Source organism: Oxyura jamaicensis, chromosome 6 (assembly GCF_011077185.1).
Source record: "Oxyura jamaicensis isolate SHBP4307 breed ruddy duck chromosome 6, BPBGC_Ojam_1.0, whole genome shotgun sequence".
In the NCBI taxonomy this organism is placed as follows: domain Eukaryota; kingdom Metazoa; phylum Chordata; class Aves; order Anseriformes; family Anatidae; genus Oxyura; species Oxyura jamaicensis.
This window is the reverse complement of record NC_048898.1, coordinates 3,270,291-3,290,919: the sequence shown is the minus strand read 5'-3', so window position 1 is coordinate 3,290,919 and position 20,629 is coordinate 3,270,291. Positions and strand designations below refer to the sequence as shown.

Sequence of the window (20,629 nt, the reverse complement as noted above, 5' to 3'; positions counted from 1 at the left end):
TCCAGGGAAATATTAAAGCCAGTGCAGACTCTGCAGAGCCTCTGCGTGCAAAGTCGCGGGCCGCACAGCTTAGCCTCTGTACCACGTGCCCTGTAAATTTTCCACCCGTGTCAGGATTTTATGAGCTAAAAAAAAAAACACACTAAAATCACCCGTAAAGCAAAGCTGGACGTGCATCGCCCAGGAGCCCCGACGACGCCGAGAGCATCGCGCTGAAGGCACAACGCCGCGCTTCGTCTCTGTAAGCGGCCTGGGCTTAAACCCAGGGGGCTACAAAGAAAATAAAAGAGATCCGTTCCTCTTCCAATAGTTCTAGTCACCAAGTCTTCCCGGAGGCATCTCACTCCCCGGAGGCATTTGGGGTCCTCCTGCTGGAATGAACCGATTCACGGCTGTACCCGGCGGCACGGGAAGTCCAACAGCCACGGGCTGCTCTCAGCTGGAACAACTCAAGCAAGCAGAAGTGCAAGTGAGGAAGTTGCCCTCGCACACACCAGGAATTCCCTTTCCTCGGGGAAATCCCCCCAGAATGACGCCCGCCCTGCTGCTGCCCGCCCTCCGAGCTCCCTCAGGGCTTCGAGGGCTGCAGGACCTCTGGTCCCACGCCACCATTGGGGTTTTACGCAGCAAGCCACCGTTTCCCAGGGGGCATTTTAAGGAAGGAGAGGTCTCTTTGGCCACTCGGGTGTCCCCGCCGTGTCCCTGAGCTCGGGGCTTTTTGGTCCATCGGCTTTGGTTCCCAGCTTGTCCTCGGGGGGCTCCGGGGACACGCTGCTCTAGATGAGGTGCACGATGAGCGCGGAGCATGCGGAGCCCAGGGCCAGCCCCAGCACCAGGTAAAATGTCATCACCACCCCCGCTGCCTCGGCCAGCTCCTTCGGCACGATCTTGGGGCCGTAGACGATGGCCAGCGTGCCCAGGTAGCCGTTGCTGAGCCCCAGCAGCGCCGTGAAGGCCACCGGGTAGGCGTCGTGGGCGAAAAGCACCGTCCGGATGTGCGCCCGGGGCTGGTAGTTGCTGAGGATGAAGAGGGGGAGGAAGACGGTCCTGAGGAGGACCAGGGCGGGCAGCAGCTTGCTGTTGGGGCCGGGCGCCTGGATCCAGGCGGTGATCTGCCGCCCGCACCAGTCGGCGAAGTTGTACAGGAGGAAGCAGGTGAGGGGCACGAAGTACTTGGTGCTCCACGGGCTCCCCGAGGCCCTGTGGACGGACTCGATGTTGGAGGAGAGGGACGGGAAGATGATGATGGAGATGAAGAAGACGTAGAAGAGGCAGGAGCCCAGGGCGGCCGTCTTGCGCAGGATGGGGCGCAGCGGGGGGATGCCGGGGTGGCTGGGCAGCGGTGTGCTGCTCGTGGTGCCCCCCGGCTCTGCCTCGTCCCCCACAGGGCCACCGGGCAGCACGCTGGCTGGGGACAGGCTCTCCTGGTGGCTTCTCAAGTAATACCTAAAAAAGAAGAGGAGGGAGGTTTTGAGCCTTGTGCGAAGTCATACAGGTGCTGGAAATCTGGGAGGGGCGCACGTCAGCATCCTCTTCTCCCACCCCAGGGATGGGAAGAACAAACAAACAAAAAACCAAAACCACAGTTTGGGGTTTTTGTCGGAGGGTGACGTCCCGTGGGTGCTGCCAATGAGCCCAGCCCGTACCTGGAGTACTGCAGCTGGGGCAGCAGGAGGTAGACCATGATGCAGATGACGATGAAGATGTCGGCGGTGAGGAAGTAAGCCAGGGCGCTGTCGGTCACATCGGTGGCTGCTGCCAGGTCGATGAGGGACGCGATGGCGCTGAGCGTGCCACCCATGGCCTGACCTGCAAGACAGAGGTTTGTGGGGCACAGAGGAGCGGGTCCAAATCATGCCCCGAGGCTCCCCAAAACCCCACCGGAGCACGGGGCAGGAGCTGCTGCGACCGGCTCAGGGTTGCAAAGAGTCCCCTGCTGGATAAAACACTCCTGTCTTGGCCGCAGGAAGAACATCTCCACCTTTTCCCTTTCCTCTTGGCCTCTCAGCCATCCTACTGCACATTCACAACACCTCCTTTTCCCTGCAGGGAACAAACTACAGCTCGAGCTGTGGCTGCGCGGGGGGATGCTCCCCCAGGGACAGGGACGGTGAGGGTCTGCCCCTGCCGAGCCCCCGGTGCTGAGCTCGTAGGGTATTTACAGAAACGAGAGCGCCGGCTCATGTGACCCGTTGTGCTTCTCGTTCAGCAACTTCCCTTTAGCCCAGCCTGCAAGTTTTGTACTTTTTTTCTTTTAAAGAAAAGTTAAGTTTCTAAAATAAACACCGCGTGACGCAGGGAGGGGGGGGGAAAAGACACCACAGCAGCCCAAGGGGAGCCAGGAGCACGATCCCACCAGGATGCCCACGCAGGAGGAATCCTGCAGTGCCTGGGGACACGAACCTGAGATCAGTGCCTGCGAGTTCCTCATGGGGAAGCGGCTGCTCAGGCCCAGGATGCTGCTGGTGAAGACGGTGGAGGCGCCGCTGACCACGGCCACGCAGGCGAGGGTGAGGCCGAAGAAGAGGGGGGTCCAGGCGGACGTGTCGACCTTCACCAGCACCGTGATCACCAGGAAGACGGAGAGCATGACGAAGAGCGAGGCCAGGATGCGGGCGCTGGCGGGCACCCTGGGGACGGCGAGGAGGAACGGCACCCTTCCAAACCCGGCCCAAACCCCCCTTGCGCTGTTGCCTCCCCGTTTTATAACCATAACGCGACGCAGAGAGCATCTCCTCTGCCGTCAGAAGGAGCAAATTGCATTTAAAGAAAACGAAGGGTAAAGGGAGATAATTGTCTGAGCAATTACTCATCACACGGGCTCCCTTTCGGGGCAGAAAGGAGGGGGAGAGGGGAAGGCGCCCACCCCGCACCTACTTGTTGACCAGCAGGAAGTTTCCGACCAGGCACAGCACCGAGGGCACGGTGGAAGCGATGGAGATGTAACTCTCAAAATAGTCCTGCCAGGAAAAAGGGAGGAAATAAATGGTCAGAGAGAAACATTTTCAAGCAGAGGGATGTGATTTTCCCTCCTGGCCTCCCTCTCTGAGAGAGGCTCAGTGCACATTTACCGTGGGCTCATCCATCATTTGGGAAATCAGGCTGGAGCGCGGGTCGGTATCCACCGGGCTGGTCACAGCCAGCGGAGAAGATGGACGCAGAAAGCAATAAACCACAGCAAGAAGCGAGATTTCCGTGCTGAGACTTCACTTTCACCCCACTTTACGCATCATGCTGTTAAAACCCCGTCCGCTCCATCCTCCCTAAGGTCCCTAAAACCCCTTTTTTCCCCCAGGAGTCCCAACCACCAGGTGGGACGGTGTATGCGGGGAGGACAGCCTACATCTGAGACCCCAGATGAGACCTTCCCCGGGTCCCCAGTGGCCACGCTGGCTGCAGGAGCCGGGGGGCACCCGGCACCTCTGCTCTCCCCGCTACAGGTTTTCCTGCAGCTTTGCTCTGCAGTCTCTTAATCAGTTTGCAAGCACGTTAATTTGTTCTTCCCCATCAAGGGCTTTACTGAAAGCAACAAGAAATGTAATAATTGCTCCTGGAGGGGCTGCATACGCGGAGACAAACACCTGCAGCTACTGCATCGGCTCGGGGAAAAGCAGCAGGATCTAAGCTCCGCAGCCACACACCGAATTAGGGGAGAACAGACGAAGCGACCTGCTAAAACTAAGCCATATTTACCAACCTACCCCCCAAAAAGAAGAAAAAACCATGGATATTTAGAATACTTTCAAGTTAATTTTCTTTTTGAGGCCTGGGGGGGGGGGGCACAAAGCTTTAGGAAGCTTTCCACCAAGCAGAAGTGTATCCATTTTTAAACCACTTGGTGTTTAAACCACTTGGTGCATCCATTTTTGGACCACTCGGTGTTGTCCCAAATCCCAGTTTGTGAGCTCAGAAGCCAGCAGGATTATGTTGCAGCACTGAGGAGCAGCGAGCACCAGAGCATCACCGTGCCCAGCGGACTGGAGCGTGGTGCTCCGGGACGCATCGGGCTGCAATCACAAACCACCTGCAAGCTTTAAGTCCTTGCCACGGCCAAATTTCTTTCCAGGGCAGAAACTGGGGCTGAGAGCTTTATTCTCGAGGAGACTCAACCACCACGGGAGACCCAGGTTGCTCTGCACTGAAGGAATTAAAACTCCTCACGCCCAGCGGCATCCCGTAGGCATTCGGACACGGGCACATCCCCAAGGAAGGAAAACTTGACCATGCCCTTACACCAACTGAGGCACCAGGGGACAAAAGCCCCGCATGGAAAGAGGAAAAATAATCTTTTTCAACAAAGAAATGGCTGATCTGATCAGGGGTACCTTTAAAACAAGAGGTTTTAGGATGGAGATGTTGGTGCGGGAGGTCTTTTGGGTGGGCCGCCTTCTAGCCCACCGCTGCCCCGAGCATGAAGCAGGGCTCTCGTGGCGCTGGGAAAGCTTTTGAGGAAAAGCGTAATATATATAAAAAAAATAATTAAAAAAACTAGCAGTTTGTTTGTGCTAAGCAATTTCTGAGCAGGAAAAACTGGAAGCCGAGTGCTGAGATTCCCAGAGAAATCCACCTGCGGGATGCACCCTCAGAAACACAGCAGAATTTTAAGCAGAAGGAAAAAAATCCAACAAAAAGCAGCCAGAATCAGCAATAACCACCTACTTTACTTGAAACCAGCTTTTCTAAACCTCACCTCCCACGGGTGTGATGGGGAGGAGGAGGGTCCCCTTCACACCCTGCTCTGGGTGTTAAAACCAGCCAGCTCCGGATGCTGGTCAGAAAGCACGGAGGAAACGTGGGCGTTACGTCCAGCTCTGCCCTCGTTAATAAAAAATGTGCCCGAACCACCTGGACGAGCCAGGCAGCAGGAGGGCTGGCCGTAGGTTCATGACGCCGACGCTTTTTCCAGCCACAAAGAAGCAGCATCGCTCCGTGCGGCGAGCGCAAGGAGGTGAAGGGAGGTTGTGGGTGCAGGACGTGCTCCAGTCACACCTGCCAGACCTTGAAGGAGAAGCTGTAAAGTATCCCCGGGGGGAGCGAGGCTATTGCAAACCCTGTCCTCCTGTAAAACCCCACTGCAGGAGCACAAAGTGCAAGAAACGCACAAAAGGGTTGTGTAGAAAACATCCTAGGAAGGGCAGGCTTGCTTACGGAGCAGGATAAGTGTGTGTTTTTTTTTTTTTAATGCACCATAAATCTGTGCCCTAGTACTTCGAACACAGGTAAGGGTCAGGCCACAAACTACTACAGCTTTTACTTGTAATTATTTTTCTTGCTGCTGTTTGCGCTCCCCCAACAAATCCCTGCCCTAGGCTGGCAGCACGCAAAACCCCAGAGGATGCTCACCCACCTGCCAAGGAGGCGGAGGGAAAAGGAGCGAGTTAAGGTGGGAAGTGGCTGTTTTGGCCCTAAAAACCTAGGGCAGCTGCTCCGTTGGGCACGCCGACCTGCAGCAGCCGCCCACTCACCCGCAGGTCCGAGGGCGCCCGTCCCGCCTGCTCCGAGCAGTTCTGCAGCTTGTACACCCAGTAGTGCTTGGCGGTGATGAAAAAATTCCAGGGCAGCAGGGACCCGATGCCCAGCAGGAAAAAAATAACGTAAGCCCCACTGGAGTGGTCGCCTGGCTTTCGCCCGCCGGGTCTGATCACCGAAGGCTCCTCCAGCAGGGGCTCATCATCCGGGGGAAAGCTGCTGGCTGCCGGCTGCATGGTGCTGCAAGACAACCCCAGACAGGCTGTTAGGGTGCGAGGGGGGTTAGTTGTAGGGACAAGGCCACTTGAGGATCTGTACGGGGTCGGAGCGGGGAGTGGGACCCCCAGAAAAACAGGAGAGGTGCGATGGGGACAGGCGGGTGCAGCAGCGTTGCAGTGCAGGTGATCATTAACCAGCCCCGTGGCCTTGCGCTCCCTTTCCCCCATGCAAAGCAAGAACCCTCTGCCCCTGCAAGGACAAAACCCCATAATAACAACCTGGGAGCCCCCAGCCCTTTGCACCGCGACCCCCAAGGCAAGCTTTGCAAGCGACCTGAAGCCAACCAGGAGGGCTCACGACCCACCCCAGCACCTCCCCAAGGCTCCTCCGGACCCGGTCCCCCGGCGGGGGGCTTTGGGGACAGGTTTGGGAAGGAAAGGGGCAGCCCCAAACCCCGCTGAGCACCACCCGCTGAGCACCACCCTCCCCGGGGTGGCGGCAGGGAGGCCGGGCTGACGACAAAATGCCGGAAATGGGGGATTTTGCAGGAAAAAAAAAAAGCAAACACCAAAAGCCCGTAAAATTCGAGCTGTGGATGGGTGGGAAGCGCCTGGCGCCCCTACATCCCGGCCCGCAGCCCTGCACCCCCCCCCCGACCCACTCACCCGCGCCGAGCCGTGCCGAGCCGGGACGAAGCTCCGCCCACTTGGAGGCGTGACCCCGCCCCCCAATTAGCACCGCCCCAATTAGCCCCACCCCCAGTTAGCCCCGCCCCCATTCATTTTTCCTCTTCCGTCCCCTTTTTCCCTTTTTTCCCCCTCCCCCCCTTATCCCTCCCTTTCTGCTTCCTCCCTTCTTCCACTTCTTCCCACACATTATAAAATCACTTTTTTTTCTCTCTTTTTTCCCATAAAACCCTCACTTTTTTTTCTCCCCCATCCCCTGTTTTTTTTCAATTCTGAAGCCCCTTCAGGCCAGCCAGCAGCGTGGCCCCGCAGCCGTCGGTCAGAAACCTAACAAAATTATCCCCGCGCCACCATTATCTTTAGTTTTTTTTTTTACTTTCCTGGGGCTTGAATTTTGGGGAAAAGGCTGAGCACCCCCTCCCCTCCTTAGGACACAAGGGATGGAGAACATCTTCTGGATGGACATGGCCACAAAGTCCTCATTTTGCATCATCCTATAAATGTGATTTCACTGCAAACCCCCCATTTTACACATCCCCCAGCACCAGCCACCTCCACGAACCCTAAAGGGCAGCAGAACCCAAACCAAACCCCCCCCCAAATCCCCCAAGACTCTGTGTTTTGTTTTTTTTTAAGCACCCCAGCAGAAGCCCACCACCAGCCCATGTCCCCCACCAGCAGTGCACTGAGCTGGAAAGGCTTCGGAGGGGCACCGGGAGGGGATCTCCAGGGGTTTCTCCTTGGGATTTTCGTCCACGTTGACGTGCCAGGCTGGGAAAGCACCCGAGGAGTCGGCGCAGCCTCTCCGAGTCAGTAACCCATGGGCTCCGAGGGACTGGCCTGATATTTCCGACCTGCTGCGGTCGATCACCTCAAAAAACCCAGTGCTGGAGAGGAGCCTCGGGTCACATCAGCGCAAGGGGCTGTGACAAGTGAGCGGGGTCAGCCAAGCCAGGCTGGGGCTTCGTCAGGTCCCTCAAGTCAAAGTTACCCCTGTTCAAGGGCTGCTCAGCACCACGGGTCGGCTCCGGTCAGATTTTAGGGATGTTCCCATGCTCATAATGGGTTTGGGGCTGTGTCCCATTTGTTCCCATTTCTTTCTCCGGCTGCAGATTCGGAGAGGGCCAGCATTGCCACCTCCTGGTGGCACCTTTTTCCCTGCAGCTGGGCGAGCGGAGTGGCCTTGGCAGGGCGACCTTCACCCCGTCCTGGCAAGCCCATCTGGCTGGGTTCCTCCGGCCAGAGGGACACAAGGTCCCTTGGGACTGCCACACCTGTGGGAAAGGGAAAAGCACCCAGGGCGGTCAGGGTGATGCTGAGCTCAGAGAAACTTGCTTGTAGGGAAGAGTGAGGGATGGAGGGGTGGCCGTGCTGCACGAGGGTCCCCACGTCCCCTCCCCAGGAGCTCCAGTCCAGGCACCGAAGGTCCTCCAGGGACCCAAGGGGCCGTGGAGCCAAGGGGATGCTGCACAAAGCTCCTGCAGGTGCCCCCGAGCGATGAGCGCAGGAGAAAACAGATCGGCTATTTTTTTTTTTTTTTATTAGACTAGGAAATATAATTTATTGCATAAAAATTAATTTGTTACAATAGGAATGCTAAACTTTATTTACAGTTCTTTACAGAATAAACAGACGCGGGTGGAGAGGACGCCCGTCCCCTGGGCATATAAATACAGGGACAGGTCGCAGAGCAAGGGGCGGCTGCTGCCGGCACGACACGGCCCCGAAAGGACGGGGGAGACGAACACAGGTGGACGGGGTGGGCAGGACAGACGGACGGACGGACAGACGGACAGGCACGCACGCCGGCGCAGCGCAGTCCGCGGAGCAGAATGAGAGCGAGAGAGATTCAGAAAAGGGCAGCTCGTCTCCCGCTGAAGCCCTGGGTAACGCCAGCAGCCACGGCGCGAGAGCAATTCTTCATTTTTTTCCCCCTAAATTCGCTTATCCCCCTCGGCTCAGGGGTGGGGTGCCACTAATGGGATGCCTAAATGCAACCTAACGGAGAGAAAACCCTTCCCAGGTGGCAAGGGGAGTCACCTACAAGTCTTCCCACCTTCAGTTTCCAACCTGGTGGAAATCCAGTCCAGAGAGCAAAGCAGGGAGACAGCGGAGGAGCTGGAGGGAGGGAGCTGGGACCTGTCGGATGCCCCAAGCCCCTCGCTGGTTGTTTTTAAGGAGTGCTGTTTGGGCTGGGTTCACAGCTGCCAAGAAATGCATCCGAGCATTTGACCCACCTGTGGTTTTTGCATGTCTGAAGGCCTGCGTGTTTGTTGCAGACTTCAAAAAAGGTTGAGCAACACACACACACACACACACACAAAAAGCCCCTCGGCAGAGCCTGCACGCTTCCCCCCTGAGAAATTCGGGCTCCTGGCTGTGATTTCACCCAGCACACAACCTGACGACACCAGGATGCGCTGGGTTAGCACACCAAGCCTCTCATCTTGCCAAAAACAACCCCGTGAAGATGCTTGCAATACTGAAAGCTTCTCCCGCGCCGCCCTGTGATGATGCTCTCGGTTTGCATCCTGGGCTTCGCATCGCAAAGCCTTGCAGCCCAAGGCAGGAGCTGCCCTCCAGGCTTTGCTCTTAATACTTCCATCGACGGAGGGTCCACAGCCTTGCTGTGTGGTCTGGTCTAATCCCGAGCTTCTCATCCCCTTCCTATTTCTTTATTTTTCAACAGAGAAATTTCTAAGATACCACAATCACCGAGTAAATACTTCTATCTGCAGGTAGTCTAAATTTTTAGCCTTCACCCAGACACCGTATCTCTGTGATGAAGCTTGTTACCCGTTGATCACTTTCCATCCATCGCACAGCTTCTCCCTCCACTGTTATAACAAGTCCATTACAAAAAAAGGGAGAAAATAAAGGAGGTGCAATGGGACAGAAACCCGATGACCGCTTACGATGCCGCCCCTCCTAAAGCTAAGCTAGCCTCCTAAAGCTAGCCTGGCTTGCAGCTTGGAGACCCTTCCTCACCAGTGAGGTAGAACTCAGCACAGGACCAAAAGCAACCCAAATAAAGCACGCTAACAGCTCCACCGACGTTTCTTCCAACCCCAAACAAGAAACCAGCTCTTCAAAATGCTGGGCAGCACAGGGCACAGCCGTCCGATCAAGGGGCTATGTGTGAACACGGCGCAGCCCTGCTATGAGACCCAGCAGGATAAACCCTTGGGGCTTCATCCTCGGAGCCCACTGACCTCACCCAAAGGTGAGGGCAGCCCCACTGACCTCACCCAAAGCAGCCCCCAGCCCCAAAACCCCCTCCCCGAATCCCAGCCGAAATACTGACTCAAAACCAGGGACCCCGTAGCAGTAAGGTCTGCCGGGGCCTGCATCCCGACCTGCCTCCTCCTGACCGTGCCATCTCGGGGCATGAACTGCAAACATCTGGGGGTTTTGTTACCAATAAAATAAAGTAAAATAAAAAAACACAAAACCCACCACTTTGGCCTGTGCGTCAGTGCAGGGCTGAAGTCTTTGGCTTGTATTAATGTATAATAAAGGCGCAGTCGCCCTAAAAAGCTCCCCCAAAACTACGGTGAGGAGGAATTCATCAAAAAAACCAATGAATTCGGCATCCCCTGCTGCCACCAGCAATGAAGGAGACAGAGCCCAGCGATGGAGGAGAGCATCCAGCATGGTGCTGAGAACAGAGGCACCACCTCGGGTTGCTCCCGAAGGAAAACTAGAGAGAAAAACCAGGCAGTATCCCTCCAGCCACGTTTGTGGGGGACGCTGCTGCCAGGAAGGGGGACTTGCAATGAAAATCCCAGGGAGGGTCTCAGCTTGCCCTGAAGCACGGGGGCATAGAGGCACTTAACCCGACGGACTTCCCGGGGGTCCCAGGACATGTAAACAAGTTTTGCTCCACTCGACCGCACGCTTTCCCTACAGAAGAGCGCTCATTTAAATCTCTCTCTCTGCCACTCTGACCACAACAGTGCTCTTCCTCTCTCACACACACAAAAAAAGATTTATAAATCTTTTTTTTTTTCTGTATTTTTTTTTTAAAGGAGTCATCCAAAGATCTGGATAATAAATTATTTGCGTTTCCTAAGAAACTTTTTTTTTTTTTTCCTTTTTTTCTTCCTTTCCTATTTGCCTTACGAAGCTGCCTGAAGCCTTTGACAGAAGTAAGCCGCTTGCCTAGACTGGACTCGCCTCTTCGATGCAGAAATGCCATCAAAGGAGGAGGAGAACCGGAGGGGAGGGGAACCCACACGCACAAGGAGAAGGAAAGCCCCCGCCGCCCCGACCCGAGAAGCCCCAGTTCCCCCAGCACCACCCAAAAACAGCCGGGAGGAGGAGGAGGAACGCTGCGTAACACTTGAATTGCTTGTAAACGGTGAGGATTGGTCTCTAAGGCTGGCAGTGACGTGGGGAGGGATAAACGGGCACCCTCGGCCCTTCCTCACTCAGCCACCGCGCGGGGAGCGTCAGCAGCAGTCGCCCTCCGTGGCCATGACCACCAGCATCTCGCTCTTGCCCATCTCTTCTAAGGCACTGGCCAGGGTGTTGAGATCACCGTCGTCTTGGTGCTGGGCTTCCCACAAGTCCAGGAGCACCCCGGTGGGGCTGGCTTTGGTGGCGAAGTAGTTCAGGTACCTGCGGGGGAGAGGCAGAGGGGTAGGCCCGGGTTGACCTGTTGCCCTTCAGGGACAAACTACCAAGGGCCAGCTCAACACAAAGAGAGCCCCACATAACAGGTGTACCCCAACTTATAGTGGCCATCTGTAGATGGATATAACGTGGCTGGACACAAGCCAGCCCCAACAGAGCACGAGCGAAGCCCGGGGACACCCACCGGTCCATGGAGAGCTTCTGGGCGAGAAGCCTCCAGTCGTTCCCCCTGGCGTTGGGAGCGTCCAGGCTGCTGCAGATTTTCTGCCGGATGGAGAGGGGGATTTTGAAGGCGTAGGGTCCCAGCTGGGTGGTGGGGGCACTGCTGTGGTGCGAGCGGAGGGTGTCGAAGGAGCCGGCGTGCTGCGAGGGGAAGGGCGACGTGAGGCGTTTCGGCGGAGGGCTGGGAGAAGCCACCCATCTTTGCCCACATGTCCCCTTGCCATTCCCCCCCCGCTCACCTCTCCCAGCGTGATGTGGAGCTGGAAGATCTGCCCTTCCCCTTCCACCTGCCGCACGCAGATCTTGCAGGTGAGCTCGGTGGAGGCCTGGCTGTACCTCTCCAGCGTGAAGGTGCAGTGCAGGGCTCGCTGGCTGCCACTCCAGATGTGGTAGAAGGGGATTTCCTGCAGGCCACCAACGCACGGGCTCAGCGAGGGGGAAATCCCACCTGTGGCCACCCCGTGGGGACAAGGTGGGACAGAGGGACCCCACAGACAGCATCCCACTGGGAAACGAGAACTGGTGCCCCTCTGTGGCACCTCACCTGGTACTTGGCCAGCAGCTTGCTCCTCCACAGCGAGTGGGGGATGTCGTGGATGGAGAGGCGCAGGTTGTGGTAGCTGTCCTTGAAGGGCAGCGGCTTGGGCTCCTCCAGCAGGTAACCGCCCAGCGTCCGCTCCAGCTCCAGCACCTCCTGTGGGCAGCAGGACACCAAGAGGCCGTCAGCTCACCCCGCTCACCGGCCTGGCCTTTGCTTGGGATTTTGTAACTTGTAACCGACACAGAAAGGTCGGGCACTTCCAAGAACCCCCCTCCCCAGGTGCCACCCTACCTGTTTCTACCACCATCCCACTGTCCCACCCGCAACTCTTAGGAGAAACAAAATCCAGGCGGCAGAGCGCTGCCTACACCTCCACCTAGAGGCACTACAGCAATCCTGACGCGGCAGGACAAGGCACAGGGGATTAAATGGCCACGGTGCCGGCGCTCCATGAGGCCAAAGCATCAAAACTTGAGCCCTTCATGTTGTGCTTAATGCTGTCTATGCCATGAAACCTCCCCAGGAGAGGAGAGATGCACCTCCAGGCACCCAGAAGGACGTGGAGAGCAGTAAACACGCTTATTATTTAAGCGCGGTCACTTTTCAGGGAGTTGCATCAGGCTGGCTCCTCCCTGGGGCAGCACCCTGCCGCCCTAGGAGGCAGTGGCACCTGGGGTGGCCTGCCCAAACGTCACCCTCCTCAAGCTACCAGACCTTGGCTGCATCAGGAAAACAACGCACATTGGGGAACAAAACCCCCCAGATGTCACCCCCAGGCTGACACGAATCAGTTTGAATGACAACCAGGTGTCATCTGTGGTACCTTCAGGGCGTCCGGCGTGTCCTCCAAGCAGTAGACCTTGAGGTTGTACTCCAGGGAGGTGCAAACAGTGGGGGCGAAGATGGCCAGCTGGAGCCTCTTGATGGCTGACCTGGAGTAGGACTCCCCCACGAAGACGTAGGTGCCCAGCTGGTCGAGCAGAACGTGGCAGGACTTGGCTTCCAGCTGGCAGTAGCAGGGGGTGTTGAGGGTCTCCTCATCCAGGGTCACGACTTCCTACAGGGACAGACGGAAAACCAAGGTTTGGGGTCAACCGGTCAACCCTTTGCTGGGGGAGGGGGGGTTGCTAGAGGATGTATCCCACAGAGCTTGTGGCCTTGGCTGACTGAAGAAGCTGGGCTCGCTCATTACCTCCCAGTTTCCCTGGTGGGACTGTGTTTTCAGCTGGAAAATCCAGTCGGAGGAGCCGACGTCCGCACAGTGGGGAATGGTCAGGACGACGGGGCGGCACAGCAGCAGGCCGGTGGGGCCGCAGGTCACCGCCGGGCTCAGCACCGTCTGCGTGCCTTCGGAGGGCAAGCTGGGGAGAGGGGGCAGCCGTTGGAGCGAGGAGCTCCATGGTGGGCGACAGAAAGCGGAGGGGAGGGCACGGTGTGACTTACAGGGCGCTCTCTGCCTTGTTGATGACCAGGTACATCTCGTAGAACTTCCCCTGGGGGATGGCCCCGTGGGGCACCAGCAGGCTCACCCCTAGCACAGCACACGCAGGCATTAGATAGTCCCGAAATGAGGGAGAAGCCACCCCCAGACCTCAAAAGGTGAACCCAAGGTGAGCTAGGGCACCCCAGAGCATCCCAGGGGGAACACCTCCAGATGTTCCTCAGCTGCACCACTCGCCCCAGCCAAAAAACACCCTCCTCCCCAGCTCGGGGCTTACCCGTGCCAGGGATGGTGAGCCTTCCCCCTAGGTAGCCAAAAGTCCCACTGGCGCTGCTGCCGTGCTCCCGGGGCAGGCTGAGGAGGTGCTGGGAGCCCAGGGCTTTGCTCCGCATGTTCCCAAAGTGCCCGTCCCTGCTGCTGTCCCCCGGGTAGGTGCCGGTGGCAGGGCCCCCCCCCCAGCAAATCCGTCCCGTCGTGAAGGCCCGGCGACGAGGAGGCGGTGGAGGAGTTGTAGACCTTGATCTTGAGGTTGGGCAAGGGGTCGAGGAGCGGGGAGTTGGTCATGGGGATCTTGTCGGAGGAGTCCTGCAGGGCGTACATGGGGCCGCGGTACACCCCGGCGCTGGCCGTCAGGTCGGGCTGCATGGAGGGGTGCAGCAGCTGCGGGTTGTCTGCGGGAGGAGGGAGGCATCAGTGGGAACCAGGGGGTGTAAAACTGCCCCCGGAGTGGGAGACGCCTGCAGGAGTCACCTCCAGGTGCCCCTCGGGGCTGGAGGCTCACCAGGATCCTGTCCCCTGCCCGGGGCACGTCCCTTACCATGCCGGGACGTCTTGAAGTTGACCGGGTGGAAGCCCCCCGTCAGGGCAGCTGATGAGTCCGTGATGTCCGTGTCGAAATCCCGGCACCGCCGCCGGTACACCACCACCCCCACAGCCATCAGGATCACGATGAAGACGAAAATGGCCACCACCAGCCCGGCGTACAGGGCCACGTCGCCCGTGGCCTCCAGCACTGGGAGGGCGGAAAGAAAGGGGGTGAAACGTTAGGTTTATGCAGCTTCAACTCATAAAATCATCAACTGCAATATCCTAATATAGAAAACCCTGAGCTCACAAAGCTCATATATACGTGCCCACGCTACACATCCACCTGGAAAGAGCAGGAGCTGACACCAGCAAGAAGTCAGATGCCACCACCCATGAGATGCAGACACAAGGTGCTGTGCGTGGCCACCAAGTGAGCCCTCCGGCAGCCAGATCTGAAGGCACACAGCCCATCTGTCCCTCCCTTCGTGCTGCCCGCATCGCTTTGTTTCTATGGTTTCATGCTCAAAGGAGGCCCTGCCCTCACGATCACAACCATGTCAGGTCTGTTTTGTTTCTGGGAGGATTTTATCCAGAGAGCTTGCACCACCCTACAGCACGAGCTACTCCGAGCCCCTCTGTTTCTGCCGAGCAAGCAGGGGGCTCTCCTCATCCTTACATCACCCCATCTGGATGCCAAAACCAGAAACCCCGGAGCTGGGAGCATGGGGAGCATCAGGAAGGGTGCCCTTGGCTAGGGTGACGATGCCTGGAGCGCCTTTGGTGGAGCGACACTGGACGCCTCGTGCCGTACCCAAGAACTGCATGCAGCCAGCAGCAACAGGGGGGGGACAGGAGCAGGGGATAAGCAAGGCCTAAAGCGTGGCACGTGATTTAACACGCATAAAAATTTTGGGGTAGGTTTGTAGCAGCTCCCCCTTCCCACCCTGTCCTTCCCCGGAGCCCTGCGGTGGGGGAAACGGAACGGAACAGAGGCGATGCAGCGCGAAGAAATAAAATGGCCATGAAATGAGCACTTACGGTGGCTTTTGGGTTCGCTTAGAACTCTTTTATCTGTCAGGAGAAACAAAGTTAGAAAAGAAAAGGTGACGATGGTGTGATGGCGGGGTGAAATGACGCAAAACGCAGGCTCAGCCGGGCGGTGCGTGGGGGCACGGGGAGCTCTGCGGGTGGCTCTGCTGCCTCTGCGCCTTCACCGACCCCACTGCTGAGCTCTCCAAGAGGGAAGCGGCCACAGGACGTGTCCTGGGACACGTGCCCCAAGCCCCCACTCTAATGTGGATGCTGGAGCAGGAGGCTTTTGGGGATAAAGCAAGGAGAAATTGGTGTCATGCGGCAGCAGGTGGCAGCATCAGCCTTCGGTGCGCCGGCTTGGAGTGCAGCGCGCACTGGTAGTGGTGGTTTTTTTTTCCCTAAAAGCCTAGAAGCTAGCTGCTGCTTCAGAGCTCCTACTGAGCACTGGCAATTTCGCAGCAGGGTTGAGAAAACCAGCTGGATTGCCCCCGCTGACAACAACCAGCATGGTTTCAGCAGACCCCAAACCTAGCGCAGATCCAGAAGGCTCGGTGGGACAGTGAGGTCCCGCACGGGGCACCAGAAATCCCCCAAACCTTTCTTTGCACCAGCCAAGAACTAGCTTTAAATTAATAATTTTTTAAAAATGTGAGTGAAGTTTTAAAAAATGCTAAGAAAACCTTTCTGGGGCCCTGCACAGCCACCGCCAAGCCTTGCTTCAGGAAGGTGCTGAGCTCCTCCATGGGCACGGAAAGCTCCTCCATGGGCACGGAAAGCTCCTCCATGGGCACGGAAAGCCCTCAACCCTACCACCCTGGAGACCTTCAACCCAAGACTTTCCATTTCTTTTTTTTTTTTTTGCCATTTTTACACACTGATCCTCCCCCTCCGAGCCCATCACCTCTTTCTGAAGGCCACCAGCCTTGCTGCAACCAACACTGAAGTCTCCTTCCCGCGCACCGGGGGGACCGTAGAAGCAAGAGGAGCAGGGCCACCATCCTGTCGGGGCCACCACCCCCTCGGGGCCACTGTCCCCCGTCCCCTCGGCCTCCCCGCGCACTCACTGTGCAGGCAGAGCCCGTCGGTGCAGTTTTTGGAGTCGAGCAGCACGCCGCTGCAGTCCTTGCCGCCGTTGCGGGGGGCCGGGGCAGCGCACTCGCGGCTGCGCCAGTGGGTGCACTCGGTGCTGCAGGCCGACCACTTGCTCCACTCCGTCCACGCGCCGTCCACTGCGGGCCACCAAACACAGACACCGGGCTGGGGACGCTTCGGTACAGCCCCCCCCAGGATGGGGAACGAGCGTCTCCAGCAGCGGAAAGGCGCCCGCTCCTGAGCCCCTCTCCTTGGGGAGCAGGAGCACGGCGGGACTGTGGAAGCCGGGGGTAGGAGCTCGGGTTTCTGAGGTGCCCCTTACCTGGGCAGAGGGTGGTGCAGGTTATTTTCTGGAAGGGCTGCCCGTCGCAGAAGGAGCCGCCGTTGAGCGGTGCGGGGTTGGTGCACGTCCGCGTGCGCTTCTGCCAGCCCCGGCCGCAGCGGTTGTTGCACGGAGACCACTCGGACCAGGTGGACCAGCCCCCGTTCACTGCAGGGGGAGAGGGACACGTCAACACGGGGCACCCAAAGCCACAGCGACCACGCCAACAGAGCCCAGCAGGGAAGGTGCAGACGGAGCTAAAATAATGGTTCACCCCCCCTGGGCTCCCCCTTCCCGAGAGCGAGGGTCGGTACCGTAGACGATGACGGCGGCCGTGGTGCTCCGGCGCTTGGCCACGATGTTCTTGGCCATGCAGGTGTAGTTGGCAGTGTCCAAGAGGCGGGCCTGCTTGATGATGAGGTTGTGATCGATGGTGATGAGGAAGTTGGTGTCCTGGGTGGGATCGATGACGTCCTCGTTCCTCAGCCACTCCACCTGGTCAAGCGGAAAGGGCGGGATGGGGGGAGGACGCGGGGGAGGACGGTGATTAAGCTGAACAGGAAGTTGGCCAGGAAAAACACATCGTAGGTGTAGTGGAAATGCCCATCCCACGTGCTTCCCCCACCAGGATGGTCTCCAAAGGGCCCCACATTAAGCCAGGACCCAGCTGCTTCACACTTGCTGAAATCCCTGGGTGCCAGTGGGGCACAAGAGGTCTGCGTGGGCACGAAGAGCGTGCCAAGCCCAGCAGCTCTTTGCTCCTGTTATACGGCCACTTCCACGGACTTCCCGGGGCTGGCTGGCCCCAGACGAGTTGCTCCATCGATGGGCAATGCAGGGAGCAGCACTCAACTGCAGGGCTGCCCATTGGTTTCGGGGCTGTGCTTAACGAGGCCGCTTGGGATGGGTGTGAGCCGGTAACATTACCGCGTGGGCGCGAGCAAGGACAAACGGCACACCGGGGGGGCTGATGGAGAGAGCAAACCCCCAGGACCAGCCCCAAAGACCTCCTCATCTTCACTGCTGTGTCGGCCAAGGCTGTGGCTTCTCAGAGAAGCCACTGGGCGCCTCCTCATCTCCGTGAGAGCTGGCCTCTGATGGGTTACCAGCACGCCAGGGGCAAGGGAGAGGTGGGCTGAGGGGGTGCTGAGGTTATGCGCGTTGTTAGAAGCCAGAACAAGAGACCCACCCCCCCAAATAATCAACCCCGCTGAATAACGAGAGCTGGCAGTCTCAATGCACAGCTGCAATCCATCTGCAAGGACCTGGCTCATCTCTCCCCAGATCTCTCCATTTTCTGGGCTTCCCTTGAGGGGTTCCTCCGGGCCGTGCGCTCACCTCCGCCTGCGGCACCCCCTCGGGGGGGGCGGCACTGCAGCAGCACCTCGTGCTCCAGCGGCACCTCCTTGCCCAGCGGCTCCTGGTCAAAGTTCTTCCGCAGGTCTGGAGGAGAGGGGGAATCCCAGAGGTTACCGGCACGTGGCAGAAACGGGGCACCCCACAAAACCTCAGAGGGGGGAGCATCGGTGCGCACACACACAGGAAAATTTCTCTGCACCAAAACGCAGCCTGGAAGGATGGGGCCAAATTGCCAGCTTCCCAAAGTGCGTTTGGGGCACTTTTTTGGAGCGGGGCCGTGGGATTTGCACGACCGCAGGGCTCCCTTGCATGCACCAAATCAATTTGCCAGGTTTCAGGGCTCTGGGAAGAGCAGGAGCCCCCCTGCATCGCTAGGTGGTGCTGCAATCCTCCGCTCCGGCACCCAAAAAATGGGGTTTCTGCCAGCGCGGGGCACCGCGAATCTGGGAGCTGCCCACCCCTGCGCCTTCCAGGGGACAGCAGCACAGTGATCCCACGCCTTGCCCGCACCTGCTGTTAGCACACCCTAAATAGAGGCCACGCCGTGCGTCCAGCCCATGATGCAAGCCTCATTTTAAGGGATTTAACTCATCGTATTTCCAGCGGGACGTGGCACCGGGACGTTAGGCAGTGCCACGCATAAGGCTTTGATCCAAATGACCGGGTACAAAGGAACTGGAAGGGCGTGAAGCTGAAAAGCTCGTTAGCAGGAACTGCACGGGCAGCGTTAGGGGAAGAGGCTGATTTATGGCATGGCAGAGAGTGCCACGCTCAGGGAGCTCCTGTTACAGGATGCCGGAGGTACAGGAGATGTCTTAACCTGCTTCATCTCATCTGAGCTACGCTCAGCTGGGGCCAGCTCGGGGACAAAAGGGTTTCCTTGGTGGCCAGCCCCGTGCTGGGTGACATTTTCCTTGTTGAGACTAAATCCTTGCGGGGACGTCAGCAACGTAGCCGATTCACCAGCCCCCTCCGTTTTGGAAAACACGCCGGATTATTAGCCCTCTACCAGCGCAATCTGTTTACCACTCGGGAAGCCTGGCCGTTCCCCTATAGCTCTGCCATCTCGTTTGCTCCGAGAGCAAACTGAGCCGGGTAACAGGCTGATTAACTCGCCCTTAATCAGGCTGACACCCACAAACAGCGGCTTAGAGAAGTGACAGATGACAGCGGGGACTCCGGGGACGCGGAGCTGCCGATTCAGGGAAACGGCGCAAGGTGCTAACCGCCGGGTTATTACCCGTAATAAAGCACCGGGAGGAGCTGAGCAGGCGGATGGGTGAAGCAGCATTAACCCAGCCGGCGCCACGGCCTCTCACTGGACAGGGAGGGACGACGGCCACCGCGCGGACCCGGCACTTACACGCGATGCGGACGTACGCCCTGCGGCTCTTGGTGGTGCCCGCCGAGCTCCAGGCCACGCACTGGCACCAGTAGTCCTCCAGGCCGAAGAGCTCCTCCACCTGCTGCCGGGAGACCTCGATCTGCACCTCCCGCACCAGCAGCCCTGCGAGGGGACAGAGGGACAGAGGTGACCCCAAGGCATCCAGGGCAAGGTCCTCAGGGCTGTGGAAAGCCGTCTGAGGACGATGAGGTTTCCTTGAGGCATCGACCCCTTGTGATGTGGCTGCGCTCTCCCTGGCTGTAATTTCCTCAGCTCGCTTCCAGCGCTGTAAGGAGCAATTACTGTCTCCCTGCCACCTTCCTGACAGGCGTGCACCAAGGAAATATCACTTATTTTGCCTCTATTAGGGGGAAAAAAAAGGAAAAAGGCATTGGGCCAAGTGCTCTTGGAAGAACCGGGGCTCTCAGAAAGAGCCAGACCTCTGAAGAGATGCTCCAAAACCTCTCATCTCGTCTGAAAGCCCCGGCCAAGAGGATCAGGAACAGCAGCGAGGGATCCTGCCAGGGCTCTGCTGTCTCTGTAAGCGCAGCAAGTGAAGATGCCCTACCCCAAAAACTGTAGGATGAGCTTATGAATCACAGAGTGACTACTTAAACGGCTTACACGCATCCAAACACGGCTGCTTTTCCGAACGGTCCCTACTCATCCGGCTGAGTTATCCTCTCTGACTTGGCCTATTTTTGCTTTCTTCCGCATGAAATGCTTCGGATCAGATGCAGCCAGAGCTACTACGGAGCGTGCTTCATTCAAGACACGTCATCTTAAAAGTTATTATTTTTTTAAGGGTGCCTTTTTCCAAGGTTTTAACCGAGGATGCTGAAAAGCCACGGACATCTAACCGCGCTCGTCCGCCGCTCCGTGGCCATCTCCCCCCGTGCCCCTTGCAGCAGCTTTCCCTCCCGACAGGACACTGCAAATGCAGATTTTCAGCGTGGCAAACCACTTTGGTTCCAGCTCCTTTCCTCGGGGTAGCTGCTGGGCACGTGTGCCCGAGCCTGCGTGTTTTTTACACGCACGGCATCACTGAAGTGACCGTCAGGTTTTTCACCGGTAGCAGCAGCAGCAGCTTTGAAATCTGGACGAAGGACGTGTGCGTTCCTCCCCAAACTGCCCGCGTGCTCCCTTGAAGCTGGTTTCCCCAGCACGTTTTACTCCTCAGTGCTCTTCCCCTGCGCCCCTGCTCCTTTGCCTCGAGGATGTTATAAATAAACGGCCCCTCGGAGAGCGGCTCGGTCACCACCGGGCACCGGCTTTGCCCTCCAGCAGTGCTTCGCCATCCAACACCAGAGCTACTGCTGCAGGGCAGGGGCTTCCCTCGTGCCCCAAGCCTCATCATCCTTGTGCTACTACCCCGAAGACCCCCGGGGCTAGCCGTGCCCCCAAAAAGCACCTCCCCACG

The 20,629-nt window shown here is 58.1% G+C and overlaps 2 protein-coding genes and 1 long non-coding RNA gene across 6 annotated transcripts in view; all 3 read right to left on the bottom strand.

The window, feature by feature from the left end:
• Positions 1 to 653: 653 nt before the first annotated feature.
• Positions 654 to 6,418, bottom strand: SLC29A3 (solute carrier family 29 member 3). Of its 4 annotated transcripts, none has more exons than XM_035329576.1 (6): positions 6,360 to 6,418; positions 5,466 to 5,710; positions 2,878 to 2,960; positions 2,404 to 2,630; positions 1,647 to 1,809; positions 654 to 1,446 (listed from the first exon to the last, which is right to left on the bottom strand). In XM_035329576.1, the coding sequence occupies exons 2-6, from the start codon at positions 5,703 to 5,705 to the stop codon at positions 777 to 779; spliced, it is 1,383 nt and encodes a 460-aa protein (XP_035185467.1). In that variant the 5' UTR covers positions 5,706 to 5,710; positions 6,360 to 6,418; the 3' UTR covers positions 654 to 776. The 4 variants fall into 4 exon arrangements, with proteins under 4 accessions (XP_035185467.1, XP_035185468.1, XP_035185469.1 ...); XM_035329577.1 differs by having other exon boundaries at positions 5,466 to 5,709; positions 6,354 to 6,417; XM_035329578.1 differs by lacking the exon at positions 6,360 to 6,418 and adding an exon at positions 6,053 to 6,264 and having other exon boundaries at positions 5,466 to 5,709.
• A 1,481-nt stretch (positions 6,419 to 7,899) lies between these two features.
• The window catches only part of UNC5B (unc-5 netrin receptor B), a 34,738-nt gene continuing 22,008 nt past the window's right edge, over positions 7,900 to 20,629 (bottom strand). The window contains 17 exon segments of the mRNA XM_035329558.1: positions 7,900 to 10,994; positions 11,194 to 11,372; positions 11,471 to 11,635; positions 11,776 to 11,925; positions 12,596 to 12,829; positions 12,965 to 13,133; positions 13,216 to 13,303; positions 13,491 to 13,656; positions 13,658 to 13,884; positions 14,031 to 14,225; positions 15,059 to 15,091; positions 16,117 to 16,281; positions 16,467 to 16,634; positions 16,781 to 16,961; positions 17,805 to 17,831; positions 17,833 to 17,909; positions 19,189 to 19,332. Of these exon segments, the coding sequence (XP_035185449.1) occupies positions 10,826 to 10,994; positions 11,194 to 11,372; positions 11,471 to 11,635; positions 11,776 to 11,925; positions 12,596 to 12,829; positions 12,965 to 13,133; positions 13,216 to 13,303; positions 13,491 to 13,656; positions 13,658 to 13,884; positions 14,031 to 14,225; positions 15,059 to 15,091; positions 16,117 to 16,281; positions 16,467 to 16,634; positions 16,781 to 16,961; positions 17,805 to 17,831; positions 17,833 to 17,909; positions 19,189 to 19,332 (2,537 nt within the window). The 3' untranslated portion in view covers positions 7,900 to 10,825.
• LOC118168886 lies at positions 15,099 to 16,099 on the bottom strand. Its single transcript, XR_004751836.1, has 3 exons — positions 15,844 to 16,099; positions 15,279 to 15,810; positions 15,099 to 15,242 (listed from the first exon to the last, which is right to left on the bottom strand). It is a non-coding gene; the product is annotated as an uncharacterized LOC118168886 (long non-coding RNA).

Coding starts and splice junctions, on each gene's coding strand:
- SLC29A3 (XM_035329575.1), bottom strand. CDS start 5,957: ATGGGGTTTTGTCCTTGCAGGGGCAGAGGGTTCTTGCTTTGCATGGGG. Junction 2,631..2,877: donor AACTTCCTGCTGGTCAACAA/GTAGGTGCGGGG, acceptor CGCCGTCCCCAG/GGTGCCCGCCAGCGCCCGCA. Junction 1,447..1,646: donor CCCCAGCTGCAGTACTCCAG/GTACGGGCTGGG, acceptor CTTCTTTTTTAG/GTATTACTTGAGAAGCCACC.